The sequence below is a fragment of the Cornus florida genome, unplaced genomic scaffold (assembly GCF_030987335.1).
Source record: "Cornus florida cultivar Cherokee Brave unplaced genomic scaffold, ASM3098733v1 CherokeeBrave_3.0.0_Hap2_Chr04, whole genome shotgun sequence".
In the NCBI taxonomy this organism is placed as follows: domain Eukaryota; kingdom Viridiplantae; phylum Streptophyta; class Magnoliopsida; order Cornales; family Cornaceae; genus Cornus; species Cornus florida.
The window spans coordinates 92,220,257-92,239,027 of NW_026775574.1; the positions used below are offsets into that span (position 1 = coordinate 92,220,257).

An 18,771-nucleotide genomic window follows, 5' to 3' on the forward strand; every position below is an offset into this window, starting at 1 on the left:
ATACTAAAAACAAAACGCATAGCATACCAAACATGCCCCTGACTTTTGTTTGATTTGGATATAATAAAACACCTAAAAGCAGTAAAAATTACTATCCAGAGACTGGCCTACACAATACAATTTTATAGTTACAACCCAGAAAAAGCATAAAAATAATAACTCTTAAAAGCAGTAGGAGCAGCCAATATCAACAAAAGTGACCGGCCATATTAGCAATCAAATAGCCCAAAGAACTTGATTCAAGCAATCCATGGATAATTCAGAAGTAAAACAACAACCAACTAAATCACCAAATAATTTGTACAAACATTGGCCTATCACCACGGGCCCAAATGAATGATCAAAGTGGATGTAGTGTTTCATGAGGAAAAGCCCAAATAGACTGGTTTGACCACCAGAAGGATGAGAGCCACTGTATTGGGAAAAAAAGATCCATGAATTCGACCAAAAACTATAGTAGCACTTTGCTTAAGACAATTGACCAGAACAACTAATATAGAAAAGGAGAGGTGGGTCACATCAAATATTAAACGACGTGGAAATTATTATTCTAATGTATATTACTTTAAAAATGAGAAGAGATTTTGTGAAGGTAAATCAGCAACAGGGTAAGAAAGTGCTTGTGTGAATATTCATTTGCAAACATCATTTAGAAACCACTATGTCTGCGCAGTCCATAAAAATAATTTTACTTTTTTACATCATATTCACTAGAACATGCTTGCCAACATTACTACTTTCTTTCCTCATCTTTATGGATTCTGTATATCACACATTAACTTTCATAATATCTGACGGATCTAAATAATGAAATATTATTCACATTTCAAGACCACGTGGCTGCCTTTGCCTCACCTGTATTAGTCACTTTAGTCTCCACTCTTAGTTACTTTTGACTTTAGTTTATTAGTTATATAACAAAATTAAATATATTATACATATATTATATATATATAAATATATAATACATATATTATACGGTTCCGGTTCTTACCGGTTTCCACGAGCTGGAACCGAAACCGTATGTTAACGGTTCCGAATTTAGGAACCGGAACCGAAACTGTGAGAACCCTGAAAAACGGTTCTGATTCTCACGGTTCCGGTTCCACGGTTCCGATTCTTTTATGCACCCCTAGATGAGAACCTCAAGGGCCGATCTGTATTGGGAATAAAAGGTCCATGAATTCTACCAAAATTATAGTAGCACATTGCTTAAGTGTTGGCATGACATCTCATTATTTTCTTGCTTTAAGTGTTGGCATGACATCTCATTATTTTCTTGGCATTCACTGGGGACTTCTCCCTTTCCTAAAAAGGTATGTTCTGATTTCATAACAACTCTATAACAAACAAAGTGGACTGCAGAAGATAAACCCTCACTGACTCATCACTTTGAGAAATTTTATTGGTCTGTACAAGGCAAAAGCCTAACCAAGAACCAGGAGATATTATTTCTAAAGTTCCACCACTTCCAAACAGTTTGTTAAAAGGTTTGGGCTCTATTAAAAGGAGAACCCTAAGCCGTTATCAAAATTTTAGGAAAACTTATCAAAAAATACAATTCAATAACCCAATTTGGGTCACATAATCAGGAATTCCTCTTTCTTTTTAAATAAGGATGTTTGATTTCACTGTTTTCTTTAACTATACTTACTTTTCACATATTTAAATTCATAATATCTCATGGATCTAAATAATGAAATATTATTCACATTTCCATGGTTGGATTAGCCCTACAAGCTTGCAGTCAAGCAATCAATAATTTGCTCTACAAGAATACTTGCCTTAACCCAGTACCGATCCTTCCAACAGATGCTGCTATCATCCTGTGAATATACACCAAAAATTTAAAAGCATTAGTACATAAACTATTTAACAGGGTAGGCTGCCAAAGTTATCCATATTCTTAGGCTGTCTAATTGCTAATTAAACTACTAAATCAAGATATAATTTAAGCTACCAAGAAAGTTATACCCTCAGCAATAAATGAGTATACACCGTTTTATTCCTTTCTTTAACACGCCTAAATTAGTGGTTGAAGGAGGAAAAACTCCTGAAATTCAGAAGTCCAACCAACTATAGAATGAATAATGACTTGTAAAATTTCAAATGCTAGTTTAAAAGATAATCACTCTTAAAAACTGTAGAATCCTTCATCACTAGGCAATTGCATATTCTAAGGTACAAGATTCAATGGTAGTTAATTTAGGCTTGTTTGGAGTTCGGGAAAAGAAATCTAGGAAATTAATTTTTATGAAACACCAGCACTTGATACTAGTCATCTATTTGATAAAATCGATTTTAGGACCACATTTTGAAGCAAATATGCTGGATATATGAATCTTTTCTATCTCATGCAATGCAATTACATCAATAACATAGAATACGAATTAATAATCCGCAATGGATGCAGCCTAATCCAACAGCATGAACTCACTTCTTATTATTATGATGCTGTGATGAAGCCTCAAGGAGAAAAAGGTAAGATAATCCGACAATTCACCTCTCCAACAACTAGCATTGGTATCAAGAAAGAAGGAACCACTGAAACCAGTCCCAAAAGCAGATACTCCAATTCCGTAAAGCTCTGCAAATCAAGAATGATCAAGTAAACTGACATTTTAAATAACGTCCAAAATATATGTGACCACACGGGGTGTGTGTGTGTGTGAGAGAGAGAGAGTGAAAGAGAGAATTTGTTTCCCAATAAATATATAAATAAATATGTATATTTGAATTCCAATAAATCAGTATATAGAGAGCACTACTAAAACCAATGCATATAAAATATTATCAATCAAAAAAGGAACGCTTTTAGCTATGGTTGCAATCTATAACAGTAAAATTCAAAAGTTGATTGAATTAAGGAACCCTCATCAGTATTTACCGAAAAACAGGAAACCCGCATCAGTGACTACATTACCATAACCACAAGCTCTTATTCAGTCCTATTTCTATATTATTGATTCATGAGCCTTAAAAGTGCACAAGAGATAGAGTTCGGAACACTGAATATACAGGAAAGAAAAATGGAGACCATTATTGATCCTTTTTCAAACCAGCAAAATTTAAAACCAAAAAAATAAAAACAAAATAATTAATTTCCTTGAAGCAAATCCGATAATTCTAGAGTATTTCTAACCAAGCAATTAGCAATCACCATATTAACACATAAGTTTAATCTGCATTGGCTACAAAATCCAACTTTGGCAGTATACAAGCAAATACAAAGAAATTTACTTATCCGCATTACATCAATAATTCATTTTGTACTAATCGAGCTCAAAGGAAATCACTTTTCAATGAATAACAAACATATGCAGATTGTATGTAACAAACCTCGTAGAGCTTGTACGGAACGACAATTCTAAGGCAAAGAGTGAGCCAAAATGGTGCGTAGATAAGAAAAAATAACTCGCCCCATCTCTTGCTTGGATTGGGAGCAAACCACAAACTCGAACTACAAGAAGCTACTTCGCTACCTGTGAATATATACACATACATATATACATCAGTGTAATTTTATCAAGAAATTGCTGAAACTTTGGAGAGTGTCAAAGTACAAAACTCTAAGAAAACCCTAATTTGGAGGAAAATGAACTCTCCTCCCATTTCGTTAATTGGGATCTAAGGCTTTTCTCTCCAATGGACCTCAGACACAACCGAACTGAAGTGTGAGCGGAGAAGGCTCCAATGCGTGGACCATATGACCTTTTATTTTAATGTCAAAAATACCCTCTGAAATATATGGAATGACAAATTTTACCTTTTATGAGTTGGCATAGTTGTAAATTTAGGGCAATGTAAATACATTGAAATTTGTTTTTAAAAGTCTAAATTGAGTGTAGGGAGAAATTTAACTAGTTAAATGTTTGGGAATAATAGTTATCATATGAATGTTATTTTTTTTAATAAAATAAAATAACATAACATAACATAACATTACATTGTAAGTAGTAAAACTTTTCTTTATTTTCTTCTTTTTTTCAAAAAAAATTATTGATCTATATCATATATCTATCTATTTTATCAATTGATGTCATGATTAAAAAGTGTACGCAAAGCATACGCACATATCATGATTCGTCATATCGGCCGATACGCAATATATAGTCCGATTTGTAATCATTTTTTAATAGTCTGATATTATTACACATTTCACAAATCGATTGATTTACATGAATATTCGTCCGAATTCGTTAGACCACGACCGCAACCAATACATACATATATAATACTTCTTTTTAACATGAGTACACACAGTAATATTGGGTATTAAAAGATCAAATTATTGGCAGCTTTTGGACTTGTCTTTCCATTCAATAGGAGGGTTTTTTTTTTTTTTTTTTTTTTTTAATATAGGAGGGGTTGAGGGTGTGAAATTTTTTTTTGGACAAGCCTAACTTAAGTTTAGAAGTGAAACAAACAAGGAAAAAAATTGCATAAAAGTATAATTTAGTGACATCTTTAGGAGTTAAGTGGTACAATTTCCTCTCTAATTCTTCGTGATTGAGTTTTTATTTTATTTTTTACAATCTTTGATTTAGAAAAATATATATATATATTGAATTAGAGGAAGTATCTAGTTTGTAATTTCTCTTTTTATTGTCTTTTATTTTTATTTTTTGAGGATATTATTGATTATGAAAGCGAGAGAAAAATTAGGTGCAGCAGTCTAGGAAGCACAGATACTTCTCTCAATGTGTCGTGGTGGTATCAGAGACACTTTTAGATTGATATTGTTCTGAAACGTGATGATACGACATGGCAACAAATACAAAATTAAATACAATTTAAAATTTATTATGGGTTAGTTAAAAAATAATCTAAAATTTAAGAAAACAAAATTAATTAAAAATTTACCTCTAAACTCCAAATTATTGATTTATTTATGATTCTACGAATAAAAAAATAAAAATATATATCCGTATTCAATATTCGTATTCGGGCGTCCTAGCTAGGTAGCATTCATTGGTGAGAAAATTAGAGAGAGTAAACAAAGATGGTTTGGACACTTAGATCTAACATAGAGAGTCAAAAGAGAAATATTAGTTGTAAAATAATGCAAGAGAGGAGGAACGACCAAAAAAAATTAAAGAGAAAGAATTAATGTGTCTTACCCCATTTATATAGGATTAAAGCAAAAATAATGATGATGATAATGATAAGAGTTAGTTTAACTTTCTATTTGCACTTATGTTGAAAATTTAAGAAGTTTTTCAATCTTCTTTACAAGATAAGTTTTCTATTGCGCCTATTATTATTATTATTATTATTATTATTATTATTATTATTTATGTTAGTGGCCTATTTATTTTTATTTTGTTGGGGTCTATTTATGTTTACTTATTTATTCTATTTAATTGGGCTATTATGTGATTTATTGGCTCTATTTAATTTGACTATTACAAGAACTTAGCTTTGCCTACATTAGCTTAGTTCTCCTATATAAATTTTAGCTTATATCCTTCATCAGTTAATAAGCTTTATTTTTTATTTTTGGACAATAGTTAGATTCCCGCAAGGTTATGAGGCGGGATGGAGAAATGTCATTCCCGCCTATGGAGGTTACGCCACACAGGCGACACGCAGACGCTGAGTAGGACGCTGCATGACATGGGAGTTTCTAGAGTCTTCTGAAGTAGTCTAGAGTTGTGTGAACGATTCTAGATATGCGTAGAAATGTGTAGAAATGTGTGGAAGGTTCTGGAGTTCTCCATAATTGTGTGGAGTAGTATGTAGAGTTCTAGAATGTTATAGATACTTGTGGATAAGTATGGAAGTGTGAAGAAAGTGGGAGAAGATTCTAGAGAATCAATCTCCACCATAGGTTAAAATGCATCCTAGCCATCCATTAGGGATGGGGATGCCTATAAATAGGAGTGGGACTTCATTTTGTAGACAACAAGTCCTATAGTGAGTCTTAAGAGTCTTGTAGAGAGTTTGAGTGCTAGCCTTGTACAAAGCATTCTTTGAAGTAATAGAAGTGTTCTTTCCTTGCCAACTTAAGTGCCTTAGTGTGTGTGAGTGTGCAAGCCAAGTGAGGAGAGGGCGAGGGCCACTTCAACACTAGTAAGCGCACGAGGGGAGTGTGTTGGCTAAGGTGTGCACGGGAGTTATGCTGACTAAGCACTTACGAGAGTAGAAGCAACGTCTTGGTGCCGCACGGGGGTAGCTAGAGTGGTGCTGAAACTCTAAACCCGTGACAGTTGGTATCAGAGCCAGGTTCGTCAAGGGAGCCTTGTGGAGTAGACATAGCTAGCGGAGGAGACCACCAAGTCCACGTCTTGGAGCAGAGCTTGGAGGAGAAGCTTGCCACACACTTGGTCTACACGGAGACCAAGTTTAATAGGCTCGAGAGAAAGATGGCGGAGCTCTACGGGCTGATTGATGGCATCGCAAGAGAAGGAAAGGGACTTGCAAGATCGGGTAGATAACTTGCGCGTGGAGATTACCGAGTGCAAGAAGGAGTTCTCCCAAGCGCGCAAAGTCGTGGTGAAGCCAAGAAAGAAGAAGGCGCCGGAGCCCAAGGAGTATGATGGGGTAAGGAATGCGCGCCAGATTGACAACTTCTTCTGGCATATGGAGCGATACTTCGAATGCATGGAAATCGAGGACGATGAGGAGAAGGCGCAGACACGCACTATGTACCTTACGGACACTTTCGCTCTATGGTGGAGGCAGCGCTCCACCGGTAGGGGCGTAAGAGCGGTTGACACATGGGAGGAGTTCAAGAGGCAGTTCTACTCTAAGTGCGTTGAGGACCTCGCCATAATCAACCTAAGGCGCCTGAAGCAGAAGGGTAACATAAGGGATTATGTGAAGGAGTACTCCAACTTGATGCTGGAGATCCCAGAGATGCTGGAGCGGCAACGCGTGTGCTTATTCATTGATGGGTTGCAGGCTTGGGTAACCACAGAGCTGAGAATGAGGGAGCCTAGAGACTTGGCATCCGCAATGACTATAGCGGAGCGCCTTGAACACTTTAGGCGTGATAATAAGAGGGCTACGTCTCCCAGGAGGGACCACGACAAAGGTGGGGGAGACCGGCGCTTCAAGAAAAGGGGCTCGCCCAAGTCCTGCGATGATGAGCACAGCGATGAGGAGAGACGCCCACGCCATGACTAGAGCAAGGACCATGGAGAGAGGTCCAATTCTAGTGGCAAAGGAGAGCGCCGCGACAAGGGCAAGTGGGAGCCGAAGTGACACTGTGCGATGGGCCGCACATATTGCGACACTGCCCCAATAAGAAAACCATGAACGCCTTTGTAAAGGATAAGGGCAAGGGTAAGGAGGACGATGCGGGTAATGATGAAGACAGGTGCATAGGGGCTATGCAGATGCTGAGTAGCATAGCGCATGACACCAAGAAGAAGAGCAAGGCAAAGAAGGTAGCCGGGGTGCGCCATGTGGATGCGCAGGTTGTGGCAAAATCGTGCAAGCGTTGGTGGACACAGGTGCCACACACAACTTCATTACCCCGAAGGAGGCGCAACGACTTGGCTTGGAGATACGCAAGACGGAGGGCTGGATTAAGGCCTTCAACTCCGAGGAGGCACGCGTGAGCAGAGTGTGCAAGGAGGTGGAGCTATGCATGCAAGGGTGGAAGGGCAAGGTCGACTTCCAGGTTGCAGAGATGGACGACCACGACATGGTGCTGGGGCTGGAGTTCATGGATGGGAACAACGCCGCGCCACTACCATGCCTTGGTGTGTCGATGATACTTAGAGGCGAAGAAGGCAAAGCCGCATGCATGGTGCCGCTCGTGGGCAGGAAGGAGAGTCTAGAGGTGGCAATCAACACGATGGAGCTCGTGAGGATCTCACATATCCCGAAAGGGCGCGCGCACATGTGGGCCAAGGACATATGCTCAAGTGTTGATGACCTACGAAAGGCTGGGTCAGCTAAAGAAACCGTGACGAGGGCGTCACGAAAATGGGTGGGGGAGAATGTCACACCCCGCCTATGGAGGTTACGCCACGCAGGCGACACGCAGACGCTGAGTAGGACGCTGCATGGCATGTGAGTTTTTAGAGTCTTCCGGAGTAGTTTAGAGTTGTGTGGAAGATTCTAGATATGCGTAAAAATGTGTAGAAGTGTGTGAAAGGTTCTGGAGTTCTCCATAATTGTGTGGAGTAGTATGGAGAGTTCTAAAATGTTATAGATACTTGTGGATAAGTATGGAAGTGTGAAGAAGGTGGGAGAAGATTATAGAGAATCGATCTCCACCATAGGTTAAAATGCATCTTAGCCATCCATTAGGGATGGGGATGCCTATAAATAGGAGTGGGACTTCATTTTGTAGACAACAAGTCCTATAGTGAGTCTTGAGAGCCTTGTAGAGAGTTTGAGTGCTAGCCTTGTACAAAGCATTTTTTGAAGTAATAGAAGTGTTCTTTCCTTGCTAACTTAAGTGCCTTAGTGTGTGTGAGTGTGCAAGCCAAGTGAGGAGAGGGCGAGTGTGATACCCTCGGATTCCCGAATGCGGGTTGGCCAGGCCCACACCCGAATACCTGAGGATATCAAAAACAAAATCGGCAATAAACGAACATAGAGTACAAAAGAATAAAGAAGAATAAATAAAATGCTGACAAGAAACTAAAATGATAATCTAATAATAAATCTCAGAATATATTTCTATTAATTAATAAACTCTTCTAATACAACTGATCCTCCAAAATACAACTCGGGAATCCATACTGTGTGGACCCCTAGAAAATCCAAGCTAAACAAATGACAGCAATAACTGTCTAAATCAAGAAACTAAATCATAAAGGAACTCCTATGTAGCATCAGAAGAATGAAGTAGACTGATCCCCACTTAGCACGAACAACCTCTACTCCTGACGAACACCTGAAAAATAATGGTGGGTCAGGCCCACAAACAAGTTCTACTCTACTACAGTCCAAACAGAGATCCGATACACGTATACATCCTAGTCAATCCAACAGTAACTAGTAATCCGTATATATATATATATATACACACTAAAGGAACTTCACTAGACTATAGGGTTGTCTAAACCTGAATAGTAGGCAACATGCAAAACGCACATATAGTGGGCATGAGTACCTAGACCTACCAGGGTACACAACTACACTATATCTAGTTACACATCCGTGACGATATACGCACCCTAACCACTGATCCTGAGACTCAAGCTCATATCATGGCACCATACTTATATACATAAAATCTAGTAACCATCCTATTCAGTATAAATTAATCCTCCATAAGTCATTCAACTTGTTAAGTTGACCTGACTTGAATATATGTAGAACTTAACATTTTAGTTAATCCATTCCCTTGTATAATAAATTAATCCTCCATAAGTTATTCAACTTGTTCAGCTGACCTGACTTGAATATAAGTAGGACTTAACATTTTAGTTACTCCATTCCCTTATATAAAATAGGTAGGACTTAACTGATAAGTTAATCCGTCCCTAGAATGCCACCGTCCCATACCGGTGCATTAAACGACACAATCCAACAATTAATGTAACGATTAAGGAAATACATCAAACAATCCAGAAATAACTATGATAATATGATATCAAGTTATTACAAAATAAGAATGACTTATTATTTATTTATGCTTCCTATATCATATGTCCTACATAAACTGAATCTTATACATATGATGATATTTTATTATACCGTCAAATAAGCATTCTCCATATCCAATTCATCCTACACATTTAATCTCAATTGTTAAAACATATTAAAAGATTAAATTCATTTGTTTATTTAAAACATTCAAATAGTAAGCATCATTATAATTGAGTCTATTTAAATTTATTTAAACCCAAACCTAGTTCCTATTTAATGTTCAGGAATCCTAGGCATGTTTCTACGTTCCATCATTCCACAGATATGAAAAATACATAATTTAAACATGTAAAAATTCACAATCATGCATTTATTAATTCATAACACAATAACAGATATAAATCAAATTCATAAAACATATATTCTAATCTAATTAAATATGCATAATTATTTAATTTTATGTGTTTAATAAATCCTGAAATTTCCTAGGCATGTACAGAAACACGAATCAAAAGGAAAGAGATAGAAGAAGAACTTGCCTTAAACTTTCGGATCGAAAGTTAAACTTCTTCTTCCTTGATCTGCTCTCTCCTTCCTTCATTTTCCTCCTTCCCTCTCTAACTCTCTCTCTCTAGAATATATCACGTGAATATTTCTAACCCCTTTTTACAACCTATAGCTATATATTTATAGGTTAAGTAAAATAACCCTAATCCTTTTCCTAATCCAAGTCAACTTAAAAATATATATATATATTAAAAAGGTAAGTAAAATATGTTACGTATATAATTTATGTATATGTTTATTAAATAAATAAATTATACACATTCCATTATTTATTAATAGATTATCCAATAATACTTAAGTTACCATAATATTATAAAGTAACTTAAAACATAACACGTATCAAATCTATGTATATTTTTATTATTTAAATATAAAACATATACATCAGATTAAATATTATTACCCAAGTTACCATAAAAGTAATTAATAAATTACTTTCCCTTTTATATATATTAAAAAGGTAAGTAAATTATGTTACGTATATAATTTATGTATATGTTTATTAAATAAATAAATTATACATATTCCATTATTTATTAATGGATTATTCAATAATACTTAAGTTACCATAATATTATAAAGTAACTTAAAACATAACATGTATCATATCTATGTATATTTTTATTATTTAAATATAAAACATATACATCAGATTAAATATTACTACCCAAGTTACATAAAAGTAATTAATAAATTACTTTCTTTTTTATATATGTATATAATATATATCTATATATATATACATACACAACTATCCATGGGTAATAATCCATACACATCCAACTTCCTATTCAAGTAGTTCATGAGACCCAATTGGTTAGCCCATTACTACTAACCATAACCATAAAAGAAAAATAAAATAAAATAATAAAAGAAAAGAAAACATTTAATTTACAGTTAATCAGAACACCATTTAAGCATATAATCCAATTAAACAATTAACACATAGACAAATACAAATAATACATAGACACATAATCAAATAATCAAGTAATACCTAATTCAATTAAACACATAAGCAATTAGTCAAATAATCAATTAAATAATTAAAAATACAATTAAAACAAATAAATAAATACCGAGACTATCCTTTTAAAATTAGGGGTATTACATTCTTCCCCCCCTAATAGAAGGAATTCCGTCCTCGGAATTCGCCCTTACTTTCTTCCATTATGCTTGGAAACTGTGAGCGAAAAACATCCTCCTATTCCAAAGTAGACACAACCTCACTATAAGGGCTCCACTTAACTCCAATATACCAAGTGGTATACAGGGTTCCTATATTTTAAGAAACACAATAATCATACGATGCGTAGATTGTATCAACGTAATCATCCCATGTCGACAAGGGAATGATCTACATACCTCCAAATGCCATAGAATATACGCACAAACTCCTATGCACCCAGCGCTAATAATTTGTTAACGCTAATTCAGAGGCGATTGCCTCAATTGTGAAATAGAATCCTCTAAAAGTCAATGTAATAAGTAAAATTGACCTTTCTCCAAAAATCACCTTTCTTCCTACATAGAAAACAGAACGAGCAAACTACTCCCTGATAGAAAAACTCTAGTATACGAGTTCAACTATTTACAACATCCCACTGTCGCCTCCCAACCGCGCGCAGTTCAATACAAAGGGAAGTATTTCTTTCCGGCACATTTTTAAATTTAGTAGAGGTCTGATTGTACAACCCTTACTTCCATTTTCAACCAACAAATGAGAGGTATGCATTGTGAAAGATACAAAACCTCCAAAGTTGTCACACAAATCTCCTTGTGCCAACAATATCGCAGACAAAATTCCGACAAGTGAAGTAAACACTTCCAACTGTCCATGAAAATCTAGGATATACGCCTCAAACATATCCTGTATGGTCTAATTTAATTTCTCGATTAATTCCTCCGTCTATAGATATGAAGTAAAGCTGATGCTCCAAAATCTTCATAAAGCTCATTCGAAATAGCACTTTACATCCACTAATATGGACATCCACATGCTATAACACCACTATCACTGAACTATAGAACTACTATGAAGTTCTAAAATAAGCATAACTCAAATTTATGTCCTCAAGCGATCTTTCTCAATCCATCACTCGGATTCCATATCAAAAATTGAAATTCCAAATCAATGTCGATCCTTCCCACTGACCGTCACTCCTGTTTACTTCAACTTCCATATTTGTTATAGGAAGTGGCTAAAGATTCGTATGATATCCGATGATCAACTTTCCACCTTTATAGCAGGTTTTACACTTAGGGCAATTATATACACGTTCTTATCCGTACCTGTTCACCAAAACTGACATTTAATGTCGTGATGTACCTTCTAACCATTTGGGTGTACTAAGAAAAATTATAAATTTCCATCTCAGTCGCCCGACCGTTATATCACTATTTACAGAAACTACTAACTCTCCTCCAGTACCTTAAACTCATTCTCTAGGGTCAGCTCCAATATTTAAAATTAACCTCCTGAACTACCTTGGTAATAACAAGTGTTATTATTACACCTGCTATACATTCAACTGATAACTCATCAACGAACCGAAAGATTTAAATATCTTATCGGTTGTTATAAGCATCCACTTCCATAATTGCTTCCACCAGACGGAACTTGATATAAAGTGTGAATTACCATTTCTATCTATCTAAACCGTCTCGTGATCCATTCTATTCGTATGAACTAAAGTCCTACCAGTTCAAAATAGACAAGAATTAAGCTGACCTAACTTATCAGTCAACCAATATCCCATCCAGAATCATGACCCTTGTACGAAATCAGCAATCCCTCAACTAAATCCGTGAAAAATGCTCTCTCATTTCCACTCCAATATAGGGAATAACTGTAAATGATCTAGTGATCTCTGATGGTCCATCTCTACTATCTAATAAAAATTACAATGGGAGACAAAATCACTATGTCCCCCCTCCTGCCTGTCCTCTAAACGTCTGCTTCATACCGTGAAGTATCATGTTTCCACTAGGATAAATAAAGAACTAAGAGTTGTGAAACTCAGTCCTTGCATCCTCTATCCAATTTGTCTGCAGAAAGTACCGTTAATCCAGTACCACCAGCTTTCGTCTGTACCCATTGTTTAAATTAGAGCATCTTCAAAAGCGAATTCTGCAACTAAATGTATCTATCACTGATCTGTGATAAACTTATCGATATTGAAAGTCAATCGGTAAATCCATTTATTAATAGTCAACTATGACTTTAACTCAACAATAGTCAACAAACTACGACATTTCTATACATACCATGCACCTCATCTTTATATAAGTGTTTGATCTCACCATCTTGTCTTTGACACACCCTGCTTCTTTAAGACAAGTTAATGACAATCCAACTTCTTTGTCTAACTTCAAAAGAATATGAAATCTTTCCATCCTCTACATAAGTCATCAATTTCCTTGCAACAGCTAATTGTTGCAAATTGTGACTAAAAAAAATAATTCCATATTATTTATGGATATGAAGAGACTTAGTTTCCTCCTCCATGTGCAACACCGGCAAATGTTAGTAAAATATATGGTTCATGTGACATTTAAGATATAACAAATCTTATACTAATATGTCATTAGATAATTAACAATATGCTAAGAAATCATTAATTAAATATGCAACTCTATATTTAATAAAATATGCAAAATAAATTAATAAAATCATAATAATCAATAAAGAACCTGGACCGAGGCTAGTATTGAATACTATGTCCTTAAGACAGATTCGCCCCGCTATGGTGCTAACGGACTCAGTGGCGTCTATCTCCCAGGATATAACGGTTTACATCCACCAGTAGCAGCACTACAAACTCGTGGATACGGCGAACCTCCTCTGTGTAATACTCTCTCTGACTCAAAAATGCATCTATGCTATATAAATGCTGAATTGGGTGCAATTCGAATCAAATGGTTCGGACCAATCTTAATATAGCTCGATGAAATTGGATTAGGGTCTAAGTGATTCGGACCACTTAACCTATGGTTTGAACCCACTTGGGTTGGGTTCAAGTCTAGAGAGGGAGATAGAAGAAAATGAAAAATGAACAACTTGCAAATGATCCAAAGGGGGGTATTTATAGAAACAGAAATGCCTTTTCGGATTGGGTGCGTCTCTTCATCATTGGACACAACCATTACAATAGGTTGCAATGGTTCACATGGTGTCTATTCACCACTAGACACATCTATTCCAATAGGTTGCAATGGTTCACATAGTGTCTGTTCACCAATAGACACATCCATTCCAATAGGTTGCAATGTGTCTTTTCGAGTGGGTGCAACCATGGGTCATGATGGTTTGAAAAAAGGTGTAACCTTTTGAAAAAACTAAAAAGTGGTTTTTTAATTTAAAAGGCGTAACCCTTTAGAAAAACTAAAATATGGTTTTTTTAATTTAAAAGGTGTAACCTTTTAGAAAAACTAAAAAGTAGTTTTTTTTAATTGAAAAAACCAACCACCCAAAAAACCCACTCATTTGTAAAACCCATTTAAATAAGCCCAGCCCAAAATTAGGCCCAATCTAAAATTCCAAAAAAGAATAATCTGGACTTTACAATTAGGCCCAAGTCCAAGCCCAAATCCTAAACTCAGCTTATTTAAATTTCAATTTGTTTCAACATTTTTTCCATGTGGGACAAACACTTCTCACATTTTGCATACCCATTTAGGCTTATCAAAACACCACACTTTGGAGCTAATTTCTCATTCATCCGGAAACGGATTTCAGAAAGTAAATATACGACGTTCATCTCCTTGCGGAGAGAAACGCGCTTGTCTAGAGATCCGTAAAAAATTATTAGCGGAGTCTATTCCAAATCTCATCCAAAGTTTATGTTTTTAATGCCCCCGTTTCCAACAGCAAATTCCTCCTAATGACACACCCTCTTGAATAAATTCTTGATTAAGAATTTACTGATGAATATTTATTCAGTCTCCTATCCTCACTCGGTGTCATTCCAATAAGTATTTAATCCAGTACTAAATCCTCATTCTGACTTGGTAACAACTTCTGAAATTTTCAAAAAGATGTTCAGGAAATCCAGTACCTCTGATATATAATCATGGCGTTACAGTGATCTTTATTTACCACTACCTCACGCATACCGAAACATTAACAATCACCAATATCATGACATTGTAATATGATACGAATCCATACCTAACGTAAAGTATATCAAACTAATCGTTCTATATTGTTTGACTCGTAGTGATGGTTTAATTATCCCATCCTAAAACACACCATAATGACACATGTCCAGGTCCAATAGATTGGTTAGATATATGTGTATCTACCAAATCCTACGACCGTATGTGTGACGTTTCCGATTTTCACCATTTTTATTTATTTATTTTTTTTTTCTGGAATTTTGTCGCCCCAAGGGCATTCTCGTCTTTTCATGTTATGTGTACGAGATTGTGGTTGGGTCCGTTTGCATTGTGTACATTTTAAATTATGTGGATTAAGTAGTATTTGCATGTGGTGCACTTGTGTGTGTATGTAGTTTAAAAATTAAAGCAAAAAGAAAATGAGATAGTGGCGGGACCCACCACTAACCTATTCCTTGTCTTGAGACCACATTTTTGGTCTCTCAACTCTCATTCTCCTGTAGCTCTCTTCCTCCCTTCCATTTCATTTTCCTTTTGTTTTGCCTCCAATCTTTGAGGCTTGATAACTTCTTCAACACTTGGTATTTTGGAGTGCCGTTTGCGGCAAAACGGAGAGCACGGCGAGCTCTACGCATGGGTACCAACAATTTCAGTCTTTGTGCAGCCTAAGGAGTCCGAAAATCATGACCCATTTTGAGGGTTTTCACATTTTAAGAGGTAGGGGCTTCCTAATTCACATTATTCATACACCTTTGTGAGTTAATCTACATGAATTGTGTTATAACATGCTTATTTGTGTTAATTGTAGCCTAAATTGTCTTGGTTGTATATATGTGAATATGTGAAGACATGTCTTGATTATGCTATATGAGAAGTATGCTTATATAATGAGTTTTATACCTATGGTATTGTTCACATGCTGTAAATAGTGTATGAATGCATGCCCTATTGTATTTTGTGATAATTCATTATTGTTTAAATATTAAAAGTATGTTTAAATATTAAAAATATGAGAACATGCTTACTTGTGTGGTGTCAAATTCCTCATTTTCATAGTACTGAGATCGTGAAACATGCATATACACCATTGGGTTGCTGTGATACCCCCGAATTTTCGAATGCGGGTTGGCCAGGCCCACGTCCAAATACTCGAGGATATAAAAACAAATTGATAATAAACAAACACATAGTACAAAAGAATAAAGAAGAATAAATAAAATGCTGACAAGAAACTAAAATGATAATCTAATAATAAACCTCATAATATATTTCCATTAATTAATAAACTCTTCTGATACAACTGATCCTCCAAAATACAACTCGGGAATCCATAATGTGTGAACCCCTAGAAAATCCAAACTAAACAAATGACAGTAATCTAAAACAGGAAACTGAATCATAAAGGAACTCCTATGTAGCATCGGAAGAATGAAGTAAACTGATCCCTGCTCAGCACGAACAACCTCTACTCGTGACGAACACCTGAAAAATAATGGTGGTTCAGGCCCACAAACAAGTTCTACTCTACTACAGTCCAAGCAGAGATCCGATACACGTATACATCCTAGTCAATCCAACAGTAACTAGTAGTCCGTATATATATATATATACACACTAAAGGAACCTCACTAGACTATAGGGTTGTCTCAACCTGAATAGTAGGTAACATGCAAAACGCACATATAGTGGGCATGAGTACCTAGACCTACCAGGGTACACAACTACACTATATCTAGCTACACATCCCTGGCGATTTATGCGCCCTAACCATTGATCCTGATACTCAAGCTCATATCATGGCACCATACCTATATATATAAAATCTAGTAACCATCCTATCTAGTATAAATTAATTCTCCATAAGTCATTCAACTTGTTTAGCTGACCTGACTTGAATATAAGTAGGACTTAACATTTTAGTTAATCCATTCCCTTATATAATAAATTAATCATCCATAAGTCATTCAACTTGTTTAGCTGACCTGACTTAAATATAAGTAGGACTTAACATTTTAGTTATTCCATTCCCTTATATAAAATAGGTAGGACTTAACTAATAAGTTAATCCATCCCTAGAATGCCACCGTCCCATACCGGTGCATTAAACCACACAATCCAACAATTGATGTAACAATTAAGGAAATATATCAAACATTCTATAAATAACTATGATAAATATGATATCAAGTTATCACATAATAGGAATGACTTATTATTTCTTTAAACTTCCTATATCATATGTCCTACACAGACTGAATCTTATACATGATGATATTTTATTATACCGTTAAATAATGATTCTCTATATCCAATTCATCCTACACATTTAATCTTAATTGCTAAAATATTTTAAAAGATTAAATCCATTCGTTTGTTTAAAACATTCAAATAGCAAGCATCATTCTGATTGAATCTATTTAAATTTATTAAAACCCAAACCTAGTCCCTATTTAATGTTCAGGAATCCTAGGCATGTTTTTACGTTCCATCATTCCACAGATATGAAAAATACATAATTTAAACATGTAAAAATTCACATAATAAATCAAATCAAAATCATGCATTTTATCAATTCATAACACAAGAACAGATATGAACCAATTTCATAAAACCTATATTCTAACCCAATTAAACATGCATAATTATTTAATTTTATGTGTTTAATAAATCCTGAAATTTCCTAGGCATGTACAGAAACACGAATCAAAGGGAAAGAGATAGAAGAAGAACTTGCCTTAAACTTTCGGATCGAAAGTTAAACTTCTTCTTCCTTGATATTCTCTTTACAGGGTTTTTCTCCTCATTCCTTCCTTTTCCTCCTTCCCTCTCCAACACTATCTCTCCAGTATATATCACGTGAATATTTCTAACCCCATTTTACAACCTATAGCTATATATTTATAGGCTAAATAAAATAACTCTAACCCTTTTCCCAATCCAAGTCAACTAAAAAAAAATGAAAATAAAAATATTAAAAAGGTAACCAAAATATGTTACGTATATAATTTATGTATATGTTTATTAAATAAATAAATTATACATATTCCATTATTTATTAATGGATTATCCAATAATATTTAAGTTACCATAATATTATAAAGTAACTTAAAACATAGCACGTATCAAATCTATTGTATATTTTTATTATTTAAATAAATATATACATCAGATTAAATATTACTACCCAAATTACCATAAAAGTAATTAATAAATTACTTCCTCTTTTATATATATATTAAAAAGGTAAGTAAAATATGTTACGTATATAATTTAGTCCATGTTATTAAAACAATAGTTAGTTGATCACACACTTGTGTCCCCAACTAAACCACATATCAAATCCCGAGTAATTAACAAAAAAAATAAAACGCGTATGATAAACACAATAAAACAAGATATACTCCTACTTAGGATATCGTTCTTTCTAAAAAAAAAAAAAAAAGTCTCATTTGAAATCAACCTTACTAGATTTTTTCAACATTTCCTTTTATAATTTCATAAATAATCATCTAATCTCGAAACATATCCTTTAAA

General features: G+C 35.0%; 1 protein-coding gene across 3 annotated transcripts; it reads right to left on the minus strand.

The window, feature by feature from the left end:
* Positions 1-61: 61 nt before the first annotated feature.
* On the minus strand, positions 62-3,669 carry LOC132303940 (cycloeucalenol cycloisomerase-like). 3 transcript variants are annotated; one of them, XM_059801398.1, is made up of 4 exons: positions 3,340-3,669; positions 2,504-2,587; positions 1,785-1,826; positions 62-412 (listed from the first exon to the last, which is right to left on the minus strand). In XM_059801398.1, the coding sequence occupies exons 1-4, from the start codon at positions 3,502-3,504 to the stop codon at positions 341-343; spliced, it is 363 nt and encodes a 120-aa protein (XP_059657381.1). In that variant the 5' UTR covers positions 3,505-3,669; the 3' UTR covers positions 62-340. The 3 variants fall into 3 exon arrangements, 1 of the variants encoding a protein (XP_059657381.1); XR_009481447.1 differs by lacking the exon at positions 1,785-1,826 and having other exon boundaries at positions 2,438-2,587; XR_009481446.1 differs by lacking the exon at positions 62-412 and having other exon boundaries at positions 1,557-1,826; positions 2,438-2,587.
* Positions 3,670-18,771: the final 15,102 nt, after the last annotated feature.